Raw genomic sequence first — 15854 nt, 5'->3', positions numbered from 1 at the left:
AAGGCACAATGAGTAAGGTATTATGTTTGTTGTGAACTTAAAGTGTATATGACACAAAATCTTTTATTAGCTTATTAGGAAGACCTTTCAAACTGATGAAGAATGGCATTTATTTTATTGCAATAGCATTCTTGGTTGCCAAGTTATTCAAGATTTAGGTTTATGCAAATTAGACAACTTGTGACGTCACAAGACTGACACAAAATGAAGGGAAATCACAAAATTTGGTATATCTACGCAAATACTACATCTACAGGGTTGAAACTTTGCAGGGTTGATGTGCTGACAGAACTACACATTGTGATAGTGGCTATGATGTCACCATAGCAACGTACTCGTTACCAGACCTCTACCTTCCCAAAATGACAAATGCCTTATTCATTGCTCCACAGTCAAACAGAATTTCTTATACTTGTGCTGCGTAATGTCCATATTCCCTCACAGCCACTGAATAAACATCAAGAGCAAAAAGCGCTTCTTGGGAAGGGAAACTCTGATTTTATCCTTTGGATGGTGAGGGCCTGGAGCCCATTGTGTTACCATGGAAATGTCATAGTGGATCATATCATGAAACTTTGTGATGAGTATAACAACTCTACAAAGTTTCAGTTCTATACAGAAAAAGGCTAAAGAGATATTCCATTTTTTGTGATTTCCCTTCATTTTGTGTCAGTCTTGTGACGTCACAAGTTGTCTAATTTGCATAAGCCTAAATCTTGAATAACTCGGCAACCAAGAATGCTATCGCAATAAAATAAATGCCATTCTTCATCATTTTGAAAGCTCTTCCTAATAAGCTAATAAAAGATTTTGTGTCATATACACTTTAAATGTTAATATTCCATGCAATATTTCACGGTTAATTATGAACCTTTTTATATTATTCCCATACATTCCTTTTTATTTGGAAAACTACCAAAATTCACACATCAGACTCACTGTCAGTTTGTGAAACTCCCAGTTGTCGATGATATTTGGTGTCTACTTAGAATAATTTAGGCTAGTTAGGTTCTCAACTAGGTTCTTATTTTTAAAGTGTGTATGACAGAATTTTTATATTTGCTTGATCAAAATCTTCATGTTGTTCTCGTATGAAAATCATAAAAAAAATTCTTTATGAAAGTTTCTTCCCCACATTTGAGGTTTATAAAAGTGTCAATTTCACTTCCAGTTGGGTACAATACCATGCAAGAGTAGGGCTGTGACATCAATACAGGAATGCTAGACTAGTCCTATTTATTTTTTTATTTATTTATTTTGCCACACCACAAATACAATGTAAACAAAAAAAAATAGAAAAAAATAGATGTAACAATGGCGAGGAGACCTAAAGATGAAGCTTATATTAATTAGGTCTCCTCAGTTATTATGTTACAAGATGAAATAAAAAAAGAAGATAAGAACAGGACGACGGATACAATTACAATTTCATACAATTTATTATAATGTCAAACGGAAGGATATATTATGAAAAGAAAAGCTATAACAAAAGTTAATACTTAAACACATTTGTATGAAAACTATTAATAGTTATAATAGAAAAATGCCTTAAGTGCTTTCTTAAAGGAGATAGAGGAGGACGGGTTGACATTTTCGGTACACAAGGAGTTGTAAAATTTAGGTCTTTGGTAAAAAACGGAAAATTGTTTGATGTTAGTTCGACAAAGAGACAAACGATAGTCCTATGATTTCTCTATTCCTCAGTTGTTTTTTTGTGTGCAGAGGAAGAAAAAAGTGTGGACAAAAATATTAATGGTATTGTTTAATACTCAGAATGAAACAACTGAGGAATAAGGAAACTGCAAGACTAAGCTTTTCTGTATTTACGTAGCAGCCATACTATCCTCCATTCTCCCGTCTTGTGTGGTATTGTACCAAACTGGAATTGAAATTTTTGACAATTTTATATGCCTAAAACATGGGGAGGAAAAATGGAGGATTTTTTTTTTCAGACAAGAACAACATTAATATTTGATCAAGCAAATAAAAAAATTCTCTCATGCACACTTTAAGGGGAGGAGCATGTAAACTATGCAAAGTGGCACCATCCACAGTCAGTCCATGGTTGGTCATTAGTGGCTGCAGGATGGCATACAGGAACCTATTTGTAAAAAGAAAAAAGTTTTTTGACAACAAAATTGGAAATTTTTTTAAATTAGGTGAGGGTATTTCCAACAATAATTATTAGAAATACCCTCGCCTAATTTCAGTTTCTCAGGAACTCTTGGAGGTTCCCTTTTTTTTCTTCCTGAGAAACTGTCATTAAACTGTTGGAAACACCCTCATCTAAATTTCCACTTCCTCATTCCACGAAATGCATCCTACTTGATTTTTGGGAATCAGTAGTTGCAAAATCTTGTTTAGTTAAAGAAAACTGTAAATCTACTGAATATTTTTCTCTTGTTGTGATTCCTGCTTAATCCTTTGAGTGTATATATTTACTGGCTTCCGTTTGGTCGTTATCTAAATTCCATCAAACAATGGAAAATGATGTGCGATTTGTAAATATAAAAACCCTAGCCTCTTCCAGGCGTTCAGTTAGTTGAATGCCTGGAAAAGGCTAGTTCATTGGCCCTGAGGAAGACTTTTCAATAAAACTGAAAATACTACATTAACATGTCTTTTTATGGTGTTTTTTTTTTTAATATATTGCCTGTTAGATTTATTTTCTAGGGGAAGATACCGATATGGGGCAAAAGTGTGTGTTGCTCGATTAAGGAAAATTGCCTAAGTTTACTAAGTTTTGGTCAGCACCAGAATTGGACAGGTCATTCTCACCTCAAGAATTGCGTTTAAAAGGGGTAGGAAACCCTAAAGATTCCCATTAGATCTGAAAATTATTATAATTTTTATAATAATAATAATTTTTATTTATTTATTTTTTTTCACTCCTGACTAAATTCCATAAAAAATGTTCGAAAAAAAAAAATGAAGGTTCTATCTAAAAAAAAAAAAATCATTTTATGTTGCTCACAATCGCCGGTTATCCGAAGATATAAATAGTAGGTTGAGCATTTCCCTAGTCCGTGACGATTGCTATACACAAAAAAGCCAAAAGAAGATTACTCAAAATAAACGTCATGGCGAAAAAATTTAATCCACTTTCCTCGAAACCTAAATTTCAACCGGAAATTGTTTCTTCCTGGTGGAAGTGTTGATCTGGTTTTGGGAGCACGTGGAGGCCGCAGAGGCAAGAGATGACGTAAACGGAAATGATTTTCCCTCAATTCTGACCAATCAGATGATAACCCTGCAAGTTCCACTGGGGGGCCCCCGCAGATACATAAGAAGACTCGTGGCGCAAGACTTCCTCTCACCTTCGAGAAATCGTTGTCGGTGTCGATTTATGATAAGTATTTCCAACGGTTCTTTAGCGTTCTTTTCCTTTAGCGACGCTAAAAGCCGCCAAAAAAATTGATAAAACGTAAAAAAAAGGTTCAAAAAAAGTTTAAAAGTCGAGAAAATCGCCAAAAAAATCTGAAAATTTTCCAAAAAATTCCCAAAGAAATCAACTACAAGAAACTGCGTCACCTCAAGAACGAAGTGAACTCAAAGAAGTTTGAAGATGAATCCTGCTCCTGGCGCACCAAACTACCCCATAGCGTCTCTGTACGTTGGTGATTTAGCAGCTGATGTCACCGAAGCTATGCTGTTTGAGAAATTCAGCACTGTCGGCGCTGTTTTATCCATCCGAGTTTGTCGGGACATCGTAACTCGGCGTTCGCTGGGTTACGCTTACGTGAACTTTCAGCAACCAGCTGCCGGTAAGACTGAACTAACAAAGCCGTTTTAACCCTTCTTAACAACGAATTCAGATTTAGTTTAAACACTAAATATTGAAAATTGTCTTTTGTCGTTGTTTATCCTGTCTTTTTAGCGGAAAGAGCTCTGGACACGATGAATTTTGATCCGATCAAGGGACGGCCTTGTCGAATCATGTGGTCACAACGAGATCCTTCTCTTCGCAAGTCTGGCGTTGGGAACATTTTTATCAAGAACTTGGACAAGAGCATTGATAACAAAGCCTTGTACGATACGTTCAGTGCCTTCGGGAACATCCTTTCCTGTAAGATTGCTCAAGGAGAAGACGGCAACTCGAAAGGCTACGGGTTTGTTCACTTTGATACTGAAGAAGCAGCCGAAGATGCTATCGGGAAGGTGAATGGCATGTTGCTGAACGACAAGAAAGTGTAAGTTGATAAGTTTGTTGTTGTCCAGCATAAATATCATTAGAAGTGTTATTGTATGTTGGTGAGTTTTATTTTAGCTTCCACGCGAAGAAAATAGAAGCTTAAATTAAGTGGAATTACCAAGTTTTACTTGCGTGTGGCCAGGCTGTGACCTTTATCGACGAAACACAAAAGCTATTCACGGTATTTTAGCCTTGTCACGTTCAACTTTCATTCGTTAGAAACCGCCAAAAATTTATTTTCATCGCAAGGAAATGTTCTGTTAGCAAACATGCACAGCTTTTGTGTAATTTGTTAATTCACTCCCATCGCAGATGAATAATTGTGAAAATTTGGAAGCCCTTCTTTTGATATGTAAGGTTATTTCGGTTTAGGACAGTGTCCTTGTGTGAAGTGTTTGTTGTAGTCCATCGTCAGAGAACGACGAAGGGCTACCACAGTTATGCGATCATCTCTGGCTGTCTTGTCTTGTGAGTAAGGCACACTTGATCACTTACCTAGCAAGGAAAAACCAAAATGACTCAATTCAGCAACCTTCCTTCAAACGAACACCCTTCGAGTATGATGGGCCCTTATCACAAAACCATTGCAATCCCGATAAACCCCTCTATAATAGGATGGCGTCATAAGGTCGACCTCTGTCATTTAGCTGAACCCCGATTGAAGTAAACTGTATATTCTGTTATCAAATTTGAAAGTAATACAAAGCTGTTTCCTGAGAAAAATTTCACAGAGCCCACAAGGCCAAAAGCTGAGAAGTTAGGAGCCCAACATAAGAAGTGTTACTATGCATCCCAGTAGACCGCTGCAACCCCGATTTTCTTAGGCCGCCTGTTGCAGTTCAAATTTGATCACAGGATCACTGTTTTGGGTACCATGTGATCACCCTTTGGTGTACCACATGATCAAGATTGAAGGCAGGGCTACTTTTCTTGTTTTGGATGGAAATGGAAGATTACGTTAGTTTTTATTCATACAGAATCAATACAGTGCGCGAGCTTCCGGTACAGATATATATATTTTTTTATTCTGTAAAGTTTTCGACAAACGGGAAAGTTTTCATTTAGGTCATTTTTCACAGGCGGCATGTCAAAGTAGGTATTTTTAGCTCTTGGCGTGAGAGCAATTTGGTGCGCGAAAACTGCACTGCAAACTGGAAAAAAATGTAGCAACTTTATAACATGAAGATAAATTGCAGCAATTTTACAGTGGACATAGAAATTAGTTCATACCTTTCCTGTCTTGTAATCACAGGAATCTGTATCATAAACCAAGCTGTATTAAGATCATGAAGCGCACCTTGAATTGAACTTTAATTTACCTAGGAGGAAACACACTCGAAAAACTGCAGTCTTTGTAATTTGGATGTGGATTTATTGCAAAATTAAATAGAGAGTATAAGTCCTTATCTCGAAATGTTTAGAGTCTGTTATGCCTTTTTGGGGCCCGCCATCCAAGCATTATTGAACTGCATGCTCGATTGCAGATTTGGACGTTCCGCCAGGAATGAAACAATGTCGGTTGACCGCTTCTAAAAGTTTGAGATGTGGCAAAGAAGGTTAATTTTATGCTTTTCAAGTCTTCTATCAGCTCTAGGTCTTGCTCTCGAAGATGCCGTGGGTTATTCCCGCCTTTCCATTAAACCTTTAGACTGCCTGTTTTGACGTTCTGTGACATGAGCAACTTGATCAAACAAGCCGTGGAAATACCCAATGAAAACATCATCTCCCTCTTTAACCCATAACGCACCGTGCCGGCCAAAACCGTGATTTCGGGCTCATCTGCGCGCACTACACGATTTGAGCCTACCACCCCTAAAAGGAAATTTTTTGTCCCCTATTGTTCTCATTGTCTTCAGAAAGGACTGACCAATCAGAATCCACTAACTGCGTATATATTTTTAGGTCTTAGGGGGGCTCAGACAAAAGAGATTTTTGTCTTTAAAACCGGTGTCCAATTTCAATTTTTTTTTCCCTCGTGGGCTGCGCAGCTAAATTTTTTGTCGCCGATTTTCGCGTTTTCCGAAGGAAAACACATCTTTTCGAAATGGTAAATCGAAAGAAGAACTGCTAAGGAATACTCGACAGTTTCGACAGCGAAAATCCGAGAAATAACGGCGAAGAAATTGCGCTTCGAGTACGAATTGTTGTTTTGTCCAGGCGACGAGCGAGCGAACAGGTCAAATCATTATTCAGGCCACGGACTTTCTGCGAATATTTAGAGTACTTCTGGGAATTCAACAGCCAAAAAATTACAGGTTTGATTGTGAATTTGTACTGAAATACTATTCTAATTGACCGATTCTTGTACTCTGAACAAGTTTTTGCGAAATATTTGAAAAACGTGCCCCGCACGGGTCGATAAATTCGCTTCGAATTGGAGTTGTTGTTCCTTCAAATCGCAATTATACGCGTTTCTTTCTAAGGCATAAACAAAGACTTTTCTGAATAAATTTTTCATTTAGGAAAGCTTTCTGTGTGTTTTTCTTTCTATTTTCATTGAGAAAACGTGACAACTGTGTAATCTTGCGTAAACGAACACATGCTCTCGAGACGGATCAGATTTAATCCATGTGACGCGCGGATCAAATTTCATCGAAATTTCGGAAATTTTTACCTTCAAGTTTGTTTTTTGGAAAATTTTGAATTGGCAACTGGTGTATTTTATTCCATAATTAGTAATTTAACTATCTTAGACTAAAGGGGTGTTGTTTTTTTTTTTTTGCCCGGTAAGTTATGTATTTTTACTGCACATGGGGTAGAAAATAACCCTCTTTGCCGATTTTGCTGAATTTTGAAAAACCTCTGGAAACGGCTGGTGCGTAATGGGTTAAAGATTTCGTCAATAATTAGCTTTCTAATTTCTGCGCTTAGCGCCTTCCCAGGCTGACAGCTTCTGCACTAGGCTGAGACCATCATTTTCTTTGGCAGTGCGCATTTCAAAAGCTGATCACGTGGTACATTAAAACATGATCACGAGGTACACTTTGTTGCACTCTCGGATGGCAAAAATAAAGATCCCGTGATCAAATTTGAACTGCAACAGACAGCCAAAAAAATTCAGGGTTGCCGCGGTCTACTGGGATGCATAGGAGCTGCAAAAATTTAGGCAACCTGGGCAGCAGCCTCCTAATATTGTTTTTGAAGCCACTGTCTCAGAAAAGAGGAGAGGATGCCATTCTGTAATTGTATCCAAATTAATACGCTTTTTCCTAGGTATGCTACCAAGTGGATGTCTCGAAGGGAACGCCAGGAAAAGCTTGGTAACCAACCCAAGAAGTTTACCAATGTGTATGTCAAGAACTTTGGCGAAGACATGGATGAAGACCGATTCAAAGAACTTGCTCTGAAATTTGGTAAAGTTCTAAGTTTGAAGGTGGTAGTCGGTGAAAGTGGACGCTCAAAGGGATTTGGTTTTGTTTCCTACGAGACTCCTGAAGAAGCTCAACGGGTAGGTGATTAGTGTTGCGTAGTAAAGCGCCAGTTTATAGCAGTATTATGCCACAGCAGTAATGCGCCTCGGTGAAAAAAAAAATGGCAGTTGAAGGGTGAAATGATAAATTAGCTACCTGTTGTTTTGAGTTTCACACTCGTAACAAACTTGTTGGTTTGTGAGTGAAGTGAACCTACAACTGCCAAGATTGCCAGTAACATCAAGCTGCCGTGAGGTCTTGGAGATTACACCCCTTGATCCCTTAGTAATAGCTCTGGGCCTAGCTAGCTGTTCTAAGCACAACTATGCTAACCCAGAGTTAGTGTATACCTTGCTTCCAGTTCCAAAATTTTGCTCTTTGCTTTTGAATTAGACTTTTCTTCAACTTTTACCTTAGAATTAGCTTTTAGGAACATTTCCAACAAGAAAGATGAAAACTTAATCTAACTTTTAATTGTGGATTAGCATTAATCTGCTTTCAAACAACTGGGTTATACATCTTTTCAGGGTTCCACTTCTCAGGCAGCACCCCAGTAGTGAGTGCATTAGAAATTTGTCAGCTGGGTCCTTTCTGTACATTGTAATTAAAGGTCACTACAATTTTTTTATGAAACAAAGCTCACTTGAAACAAATTTTTTTAACCTCTGTAGGCTGTGGAAGAACTTTCTGGAAAGGACTGGAATGCTCAAAAGCTGTATGCTGCTAGGGCTCAGAAGAAAGCTGAAAGACAGATGGATCTCAAGTCACAGTTTGAGAAGAGGAAAATTGAACGTATCAATCGTTACCAAGGTGTTAACCTGTACGTCAAAAACTTGGATGATACCATTGACGATGCGCGTCTCCGAGAGGAGTTCAGTGCATATGGTACTATCACCAGCGCTAAGGTGATGATGGATGATAAGGAGAATTCCAAAGGTACAGTGCCACGCTTGGAGATATGTGACTAGCTTATGTATGAAAGCTCAACAAAGTTATTGTTACAATATAATTTGAGTTAACTGAACTTTTCAAAGTTCAAAGAGCAGATAGCGTTATGTAGCAAATTAAGTGTATCGATCGAAGTACATTTTATCTACTGGATATAGTTATCTTTGAACAACCGGGGCCAGGACTAAATAGACCATTTCGGAAATATTAAAATTTTGCGGGAATGAACAACAGAAATTACATTGAGGTTCAGAGATGAATAATTAATTTATTTTGTTTTGTTCCCCCAAGCCTCATAGCCAAGCTAGAACGTTAATATGTCTGAAATGGTCTATAATTGGATGGTCAAAGGTTTGACTTGTGTTGGAAGAACTCACTGACTGATTCATCTATCATATATTGGGGGTGTCCTGTTGTCTAAGCCCCGTTAACGTGTGTTCCTTTTTCCTTTGCAGGGTTTGGTTTTGTTTGTTTCTCATCGCCAGAGGAAGCCACTAAAGCAGTCACTGAGATGAATGGCAGGATTTTGGTATCCAAGCCACTGTATGTTGCCTTGGCACAGCGCAAAGAGGAGCGCAAGGCCCAGCTTGCTGCCCAGCACATGCAGCGTATAGCCGGCTTACGAATGCAACAGGTGATAGACCTTTAATTTTGTAAATGGCAGGCGATAAAATAATTAGTCTTTTCTTTTCATGGAAATTAGCCTTACCAGCCTTGTTAGCATGGGTAAAATTGAATAGAATTTTTACTCTAGAATGAGGTTAGTAAGGCTAAGGAACATATATTGAATAGAATAATAAATTGACTTTGATTTATGAAAAAGCTCTGTTACTGTGATTCAAGTACAGCAAAGTTCCCAAAATTGTTGAAACCCTGGTATCAATGCATCTATTTCTCATTGTATTATTTGGGAGAATTTGTTTGATCCTCTTTGGTGATCTGTTTTTTGAGATTCTGGTCACCAAGGGTTAATTAATCCTGAAAGTAACAACCCTCTTACAGATGCAGAAAATATGAAATGATAATTAGTCTGAAAAACACCTTGTGGACTTAACATCTAAGTATAGGAAGAAAGAGAAAAATATGGTAATATTTCGCTAGTTATTACAAGACCATTGTCAAGCGGCAGCGTCACATGGTGTTTGCATTCCCCAGTGCCCAGTGGTTTCTGTAGTACCTTACTGATCATAAGGCATCTGCAGTTGATAGTGGGCAAACAGTAGTGCCCTGCACTAATGCAGTAGAATGCTTTCTCATTATAGCACTCTATCAGTTCCAATGCAGGAATATTGTCTGTTTGTAATATAAGTTTTCAGTAGAGTTTGTGTATTGTTTTTCATTGACATGATTGTGGTCTAGATTTCCCTGTTTTTCGTATTTTGACTACTGGTTTGCTTGTGTTCTTCTTGAAATCCCCTTTTCTTGCACACAAACAAACATTTTGCATTTTCATATCTCCTTCAGGCGGCCGGCCAACAAGTTGGTCAAGTCTTCCCTCAGGCAGGAGCATTCTACGTGCAGCCATTGGGCCAGGTAAAGATACGTTGTTATACATCAGAACACTCCTCTCTGGAAAGAGGAATTACCAAGCTGTCATTATGTTTTACCTGTAAGGGGTGTCTACAGTTTGCTTTCAAGATCTAGAAATTTTCGTTTGCAACCAAATGGATCACAAAAGAATCCAAACCATCATTAATTGCCTCCAGAAGTACTCTTTCTAAAAAATATTAAGGACTGGACAATGCTGAAAGTAGCGGAAGAAAATAAGAAAATAATGGTTGTTAAATTTTGCAATTGCTAAATATCCAAGAGTTAATTTCCACGACCTCAATTTCCGTTATTTTTGCCTTAAATTCTCGCAACACTTCAGAAAGTCAAAAGTATTGTTTTATCAGGGTGGACACCGGTTGGCATCATGGGCACCGTGAATAACGCTTGAAGTGGCCAGACTCATTTGGTTAACCCCTATGTTTAGGGACAATTCCACGAACATTGTTTGCATTATTTTCAGATTTCTACACTTAGTGTTAAAATAAATTTGCTCCTGTTGTCGTAACAGATTCTGTTTTTTCAGTGTGTTTTGTGTTAATTTCCCTCTTTTTTGAATTTTTAACACCTTTTTGCATTAATTTATTTCATTGGGAAGTAATTTTTCTTGCAATTTGTATTAATTTAAGTCACATTAGTTTTGAATACCTTAATTAACACATTAATTTCCTATAATAAGGTAGGTTCAGGGTCTTGCTGGAATAAATCTGTAATTTTGGATGCATACCCAAGGGGAAGGAAAATCAGGAATAATGCAGCTTTGGAAAGAATGTTGTATTCATGTTTCAGTCGTTGAGGTGTGGTCTTGTGAAACTTATTTGGTTTCTTTGTCATACAGGCTGGGCAGCGGCCATTCTTCTCACCACAAATGCAGCAGGTACGTCCTCGCTGGCAGCCTATGCAGCCCCAGCAGCAGGTACGCCCTTCAGGAATGCAAGGGATGCCAGGAGCTGGGCAAGTGCCGCGTGCAAGGGGCATCCGGCAAGTTCCCCCCAGGGGTGTGCCAGGCCAGCAGCAGCAACCAGCTGGAGCTGGAGGACCTGGTCAGCGTGTGGCAGGCATGGCACAGCCACAACAGGTGCGGGGTCCTGGAGCAATGCAGGGCCAGGGTCAGAGACCAGCTTTCAAGTTCCAGCAGAATGTGCGTAACCAGCCACAGGCACACCCAGGAGCAGTGCCCATGCAGCCTCAAGAGCAGGTGCAACAGGCCATCCACATACCTGTAAGTACAGTCACTTGTGAAAACAAATGCGATCCCTGTGTATTATTATTCACTCCCAAATATTTAGTTAATGAACTAGAGCGAGTTCAGGAGAGGGCTTTAAAAATCATATGCCCCAGCCTTAGTTACGCTGGAGATAGCGCCGCTTAGCGTCCACCACAGTAATATTTGTGTCACGCTTTTCAACAAGATCCTAAGTGATTCAGATCATAGGCTACGGGCATCATTGCCGCCTTCACATCAGGCCTGCAAGTATTCGCTCCGACGAACACGCAATTTTGACATTCCAAAAGTAAACATGAAACGTGCAAGAAATAGTTTTATTATTGAGTCATGTTTTAATATAAATACTGTATGAATTAATTTTAGATCTTGTAAATAGCTTTTCGAACTAAATTGAACTTAATAGCAATTTAATATTATGGCATTATTATATATTTAGGTAATTTTTATTACTTACATTTTAATGGTACGCAATTCAGCCTTTGGCTGCCATGTATTGTTTTCAATAAAATCTTATCTTATCTTACCTTATCTTAAATCAAGTCCTTTGGTTTTTTTTAGGGTAATCTTTAAATGAGGAATGCCAACCTCACAAAACGTGGTTTCAGAAGAGTCCTCTAGAAAATTACCAAGAACAAATAAAAACCTAATCATAGCAACAAGAAATCAAAAAATATATACACCAAAGTTAAAACCAGAACTAAAAGGATCATAAAATGGCTACCCTTTAAACACGGAGCGATCCTATAAAAGGGAAGGACACGCCCCCTTTGAAGCGCTTTGTTGGCTTCCAAACGGATCAGTATAATGGTGGATGACGTCGGTAACGGTCGAGGAAAAAAGAGAGAACTATCGTTTGCAAAATCGAAGAGGGAATCGATTTATCAATAAAAATAAGCTAAACACTAACTATATATCTTGTAAAACACCAGAAATTAGCGTGATTAACGATAATAACGGAAATAATCAAGTTTCGTTGCCGCAATCGAAAGATTGTACAAAACTTACCTCGAATTTCGAAATCCTTCTACTAAATACACGGTACAAAGATCGAAACCATTATAAACTGAAGCCTGCGACGAACTGGACATCTGTATCGCTCCATCTGAACATGCCGATAACCAAAACGAGTCTGTGTTGTTCGCCAAAACTGGCGGGATTTTCAAAATTTGGCAGATGTTTTCCGCTAAACGGCCACTCGAGTCGTCATGTTGGGTTCAAATTCATTACCGCTTGTGTATCTATCGATCACGTACGTGAAAACTAACTACTAATCCGCTGGAAGTGGCAGTAATAAATTCTAAACTTCTATGCACAAGTCAAAAATAAAAACATCTAAACACATTTCGTACGTGATCATGCATATTTGCATAATTTGCTGATTCGAAAATGACCAAAGATATAAACAAAACACGACCTGATGTTGCTCTCATGTATCTTATGGATGAAATGATAATGGTAATGGCTCTCACATCAGTATTGAAATTAGCCAGTACTAAATATATTCTAAGTTTATACAGTAAGCAATGGAGAGGCCGACTTCAAAAAGATTACAAGCTCCGTCGTCTTACGTGCGATCGCTCGCCGCTTGAGACACTTCACTTTTCTCTTCCGTTGCTCGCTCCGTTGTTTCTTCTAGGCTTCGCTTCCGCGACTTTGTGTCTTTACTTAGCTCTCCCCCACTAAACGACACAAAGGATCGAAGCGATTCCTTCTATGAAGCCGGTTTCAGAAGAACAACCTCTTTCGAGACAGAGTTTGTTTACGAACTTTATCCTAATCATTTCGGAAATAACTCGAAAGGATAAGATTTTACCAGCCGATAAATGAATTTCCGATCTCAAAATAGACGGATAACGTAACTTTCTAAATTCTTCTTCTGTACCCATATTCGTTGGATTGATTTTGAACAAAATAATTCGAACTAAAGCAGCTTTTCCACCGACTCGTCACGTCCTTTCAAATCGAAGTTGCGGGAACTTGAACGTGCTAAAATAAGACCTTTGGTAATCAACCAATCCGATACGCGTGTTTGGGGTTTTTGATCGACAGTCTGAACTGTTCAGCCTGGTCTTATAGGATCGCTTCTTTATCTCTGGATACTTTGTCAAAAAGCATCCGGCAGTCTCCCCTTGGTTAGCGATTAAAGTATCTGACTGTTGAATGATTGGTTTGGTTGCTGTCAGGATCCGAAACTATTTTCTCTGTCCCATGCTCATAACCTGGTGGTGATAACATCTTTTGTAAAAAAAAAAAATTGCTTTTATTCTTGTTGTCAAGCTTTAAATGATTTTAATGTGATGTGTACTTGTTTTAGGGACAAGAGCCCCTTAACCCAACTGTGTTGGCAGCAGCGTCACTTCAAGAACAGAAACAGATCATAGGTGAGCGTCTCTTCCCTATGATCCAGTCAACCCACCCAGACCAGGCTGGTAAGATCACTGGCATGCTTTTGGAGATTGACAATGCTGAACTGCTGCATATGTTGGAGTCGCGAGAGGCCCTGGCAGCCAAGACCCAGGAAGCAGTGTCTGTGCTACGAGCCCACAGTGCAAAGGAGAAGGCTACAGAGATGAAGAATTAAGAGTGTGTTGACCAGCATGAATTTTAGTTTCACTTTAACCGGATACGACTTTGAAAAAAGAAAAAAAATGATGTTAATTTTGAACATGGATTTGACGAGTTATTTCAGTTTCAGAATGATGCAATAAATTTTGTTTTCATCTGTTACAAAACGTTTTGTTCATTTTGACGTTTTATTTTTTGAAGCTGGTTTTCTTATTGCTTGCCCTTTTCTGTCCTTCCACGCTAACTTTAAAGCAAGCTTAGTTTTTTAAGTTTCTCGGGAAATCTTCCACAAAACCTTCCAACTATGGGCACTAAGGTCTAATCAGTTTCTTTGGGGTGCAGCCCTCGAGTGATTACCTGACGACTCTTTGAGGGTCAGAGGTTAATCAAGGAGGTGCGCGTATTTAGTCTCGGACCCAAATGTTTTCTCTTTTGAGGTGAGAAGATGTAGGTACGACATTAGCGTGTTGTGTAGTCCTCACAATTGATTTCTTTAATGTGAAATACCCGTCACTTTATCGGAAAAAAGGAGAGCGCTTAAAACTTGGCCGGTGTTTGTATGCGCTGTGGATTTAATCGTAGGCACAAAGTAAGCAGCAGTTTGGAGCTTGTATTTTTTGGTTTCCTTCTCAATCAAGTACTTCTCCAAGAGAACCCTGTTCTTGAGGGAACAAGGAAAGTTAATAGAAGTGTTGCGATTTCCCCCATTAAACCACGGAAGCGGGTGCGGTACGGGGCGCGGCAGGGGACTTGTCAATCCAAAATTGGCGTTCAGACCAAGAAAAAAGGTCTGACGGCCCAGAAAAGTCCAGGCGTCACTAATTTTCCCGAGTGTGCACCTTTCCTCAACGTGGCACGGTTATTTGTACTCCCTCGATAAACAATTACTGTGCGAGCCTTGTTCCCAAGTACCAGTTTCATTTTGCGGGAAAATACCGCGCAACTGCTTCCCGAATACTCTCCGTAGGCCTGGGGACAGAGACCGGCGAGGAGAACTTCACGTCGTGGTGCTCTGGTGTTAAATCACCCTTTGAATCTTCTTAAAATATCTTACTCCTATCATTCTCCCCTTCTTCCCTGGCGGCATCCCTACAGTCTAAAAATAATTCTCGATATGAGTATGGTGTTGTTCAGATTAAGACCTTGAAGAGATAACTGAACTTGATACTTGATACGTACACGTGAACGAGGCATGTCGTCTTCTTCCCATATGCGCGCGCATGTACTGCATCTGCCGCTCAGTCTGCAGACTGATGGTAAGGCGACGAGATTTCGCGCGTGCAATAGCCTGCATGACAGGCGCTCGGGGTGAACGCGATATTTCGCGCGGAGCGCGACACGAGCGCAAAGCGCGAGACGAGGGGAAGAGAAAAATAAAGCGGCGCTTTATTTTTCTCTTCCTCTCGTCTCGCGCTTTGTGCTCGTGTAGCGCTCCGCGCGAAATATCGCGCTCGCCCCGCTTGGCTCATAAAGCGCCTGTCATGCAGGCTACGCGTGCGTGCAAAGGCATTTCACTAGCTGGCGGTCTAGGTTTTGGTGGGCGGGAAAGCCGGGCCAAAACGAGTGATGCAGCTGCGGGTGAACCGCGACAGTTCTCGTTGCCCTCGCCCCATTTCACCGCGGCTTCGCCACTCGTTTTGAGCCCACCCATAAAAACCGCCAGCTACGCAGGCTACGGTCTAGCTGGCGTGCATCGTATATAGTATGATCGAACATGCCCGCGTGTATTGATGTGTGCAGGTTGCTACACCACATAAAACCTCGCATGGAGATTCTTAGGCCCTGTCCACATGAAACCTCATGCGTTTAGGTCGTCTGTCCACACTAAAACGCTGAGCATTTTCATCGAAAACGCATCGATTTGAAAACGCTCTCGAAAGTGGATACAAAAGAAAACGCATACAAGTCAGCACTATAGTGTACGCATCGAAATGAATACGCTGACGTCACCCGAACCATTTGA

The 15854-nt window shown here is 39.7% G+C and overlaps 1 protein-coding gene across 1 annotated transcript; it reads left to right on the top strand.

Moving 5' to 3' along the window:
- The first annotated feature begins 3305 nt into the window (after positions 1-3305).
- Positions 3306-14058, top strand: LOC146462903 (polyadenylate-binding protein 1A-like). Its single transcript, XM_085085028.1, has 8 exons — positions 3306-3764; positions 3878-4190; positions 7406-7640; positions 8274-8538; positions 9006-9184; positions 10015-10083; positions 10937-11320; positions 13641-14058. Exons 1-8 carry the CDS (start codon positions 3566-3568, stop codon positions 13905-13907), a joined length of 1911 nt encoding a protein of 636 aa, XP_084941154.1. The 5' UTR covers positions 3306-3565; the 3' UTR covers positions 13908-14058.
- Positions 14059-15854: the final 1796 nt, after the last annotated feature.

This window comes from Pavona decussata, unplaced genomic scaffold (genome assembly GCF_977016875.1).
Source record: "Pavona decussata unplaced genomic scaffold, jaPavDecu1.1 SCAFFOLD_184, whole genome shotgun sequence".
In the NCBI taxonomy this organism is placed as follows: domain Eukaryota; kingdom Metazoa; phylum Cnidaria; class Anthozoa; order Scleractinia; family Agariciidae; genus Pavona; species Pavona decussata.
Note: the sequence above shows the minus strand (reverse complement) of the source record. Positions and strands in the feature narration are given on the sequence as shown.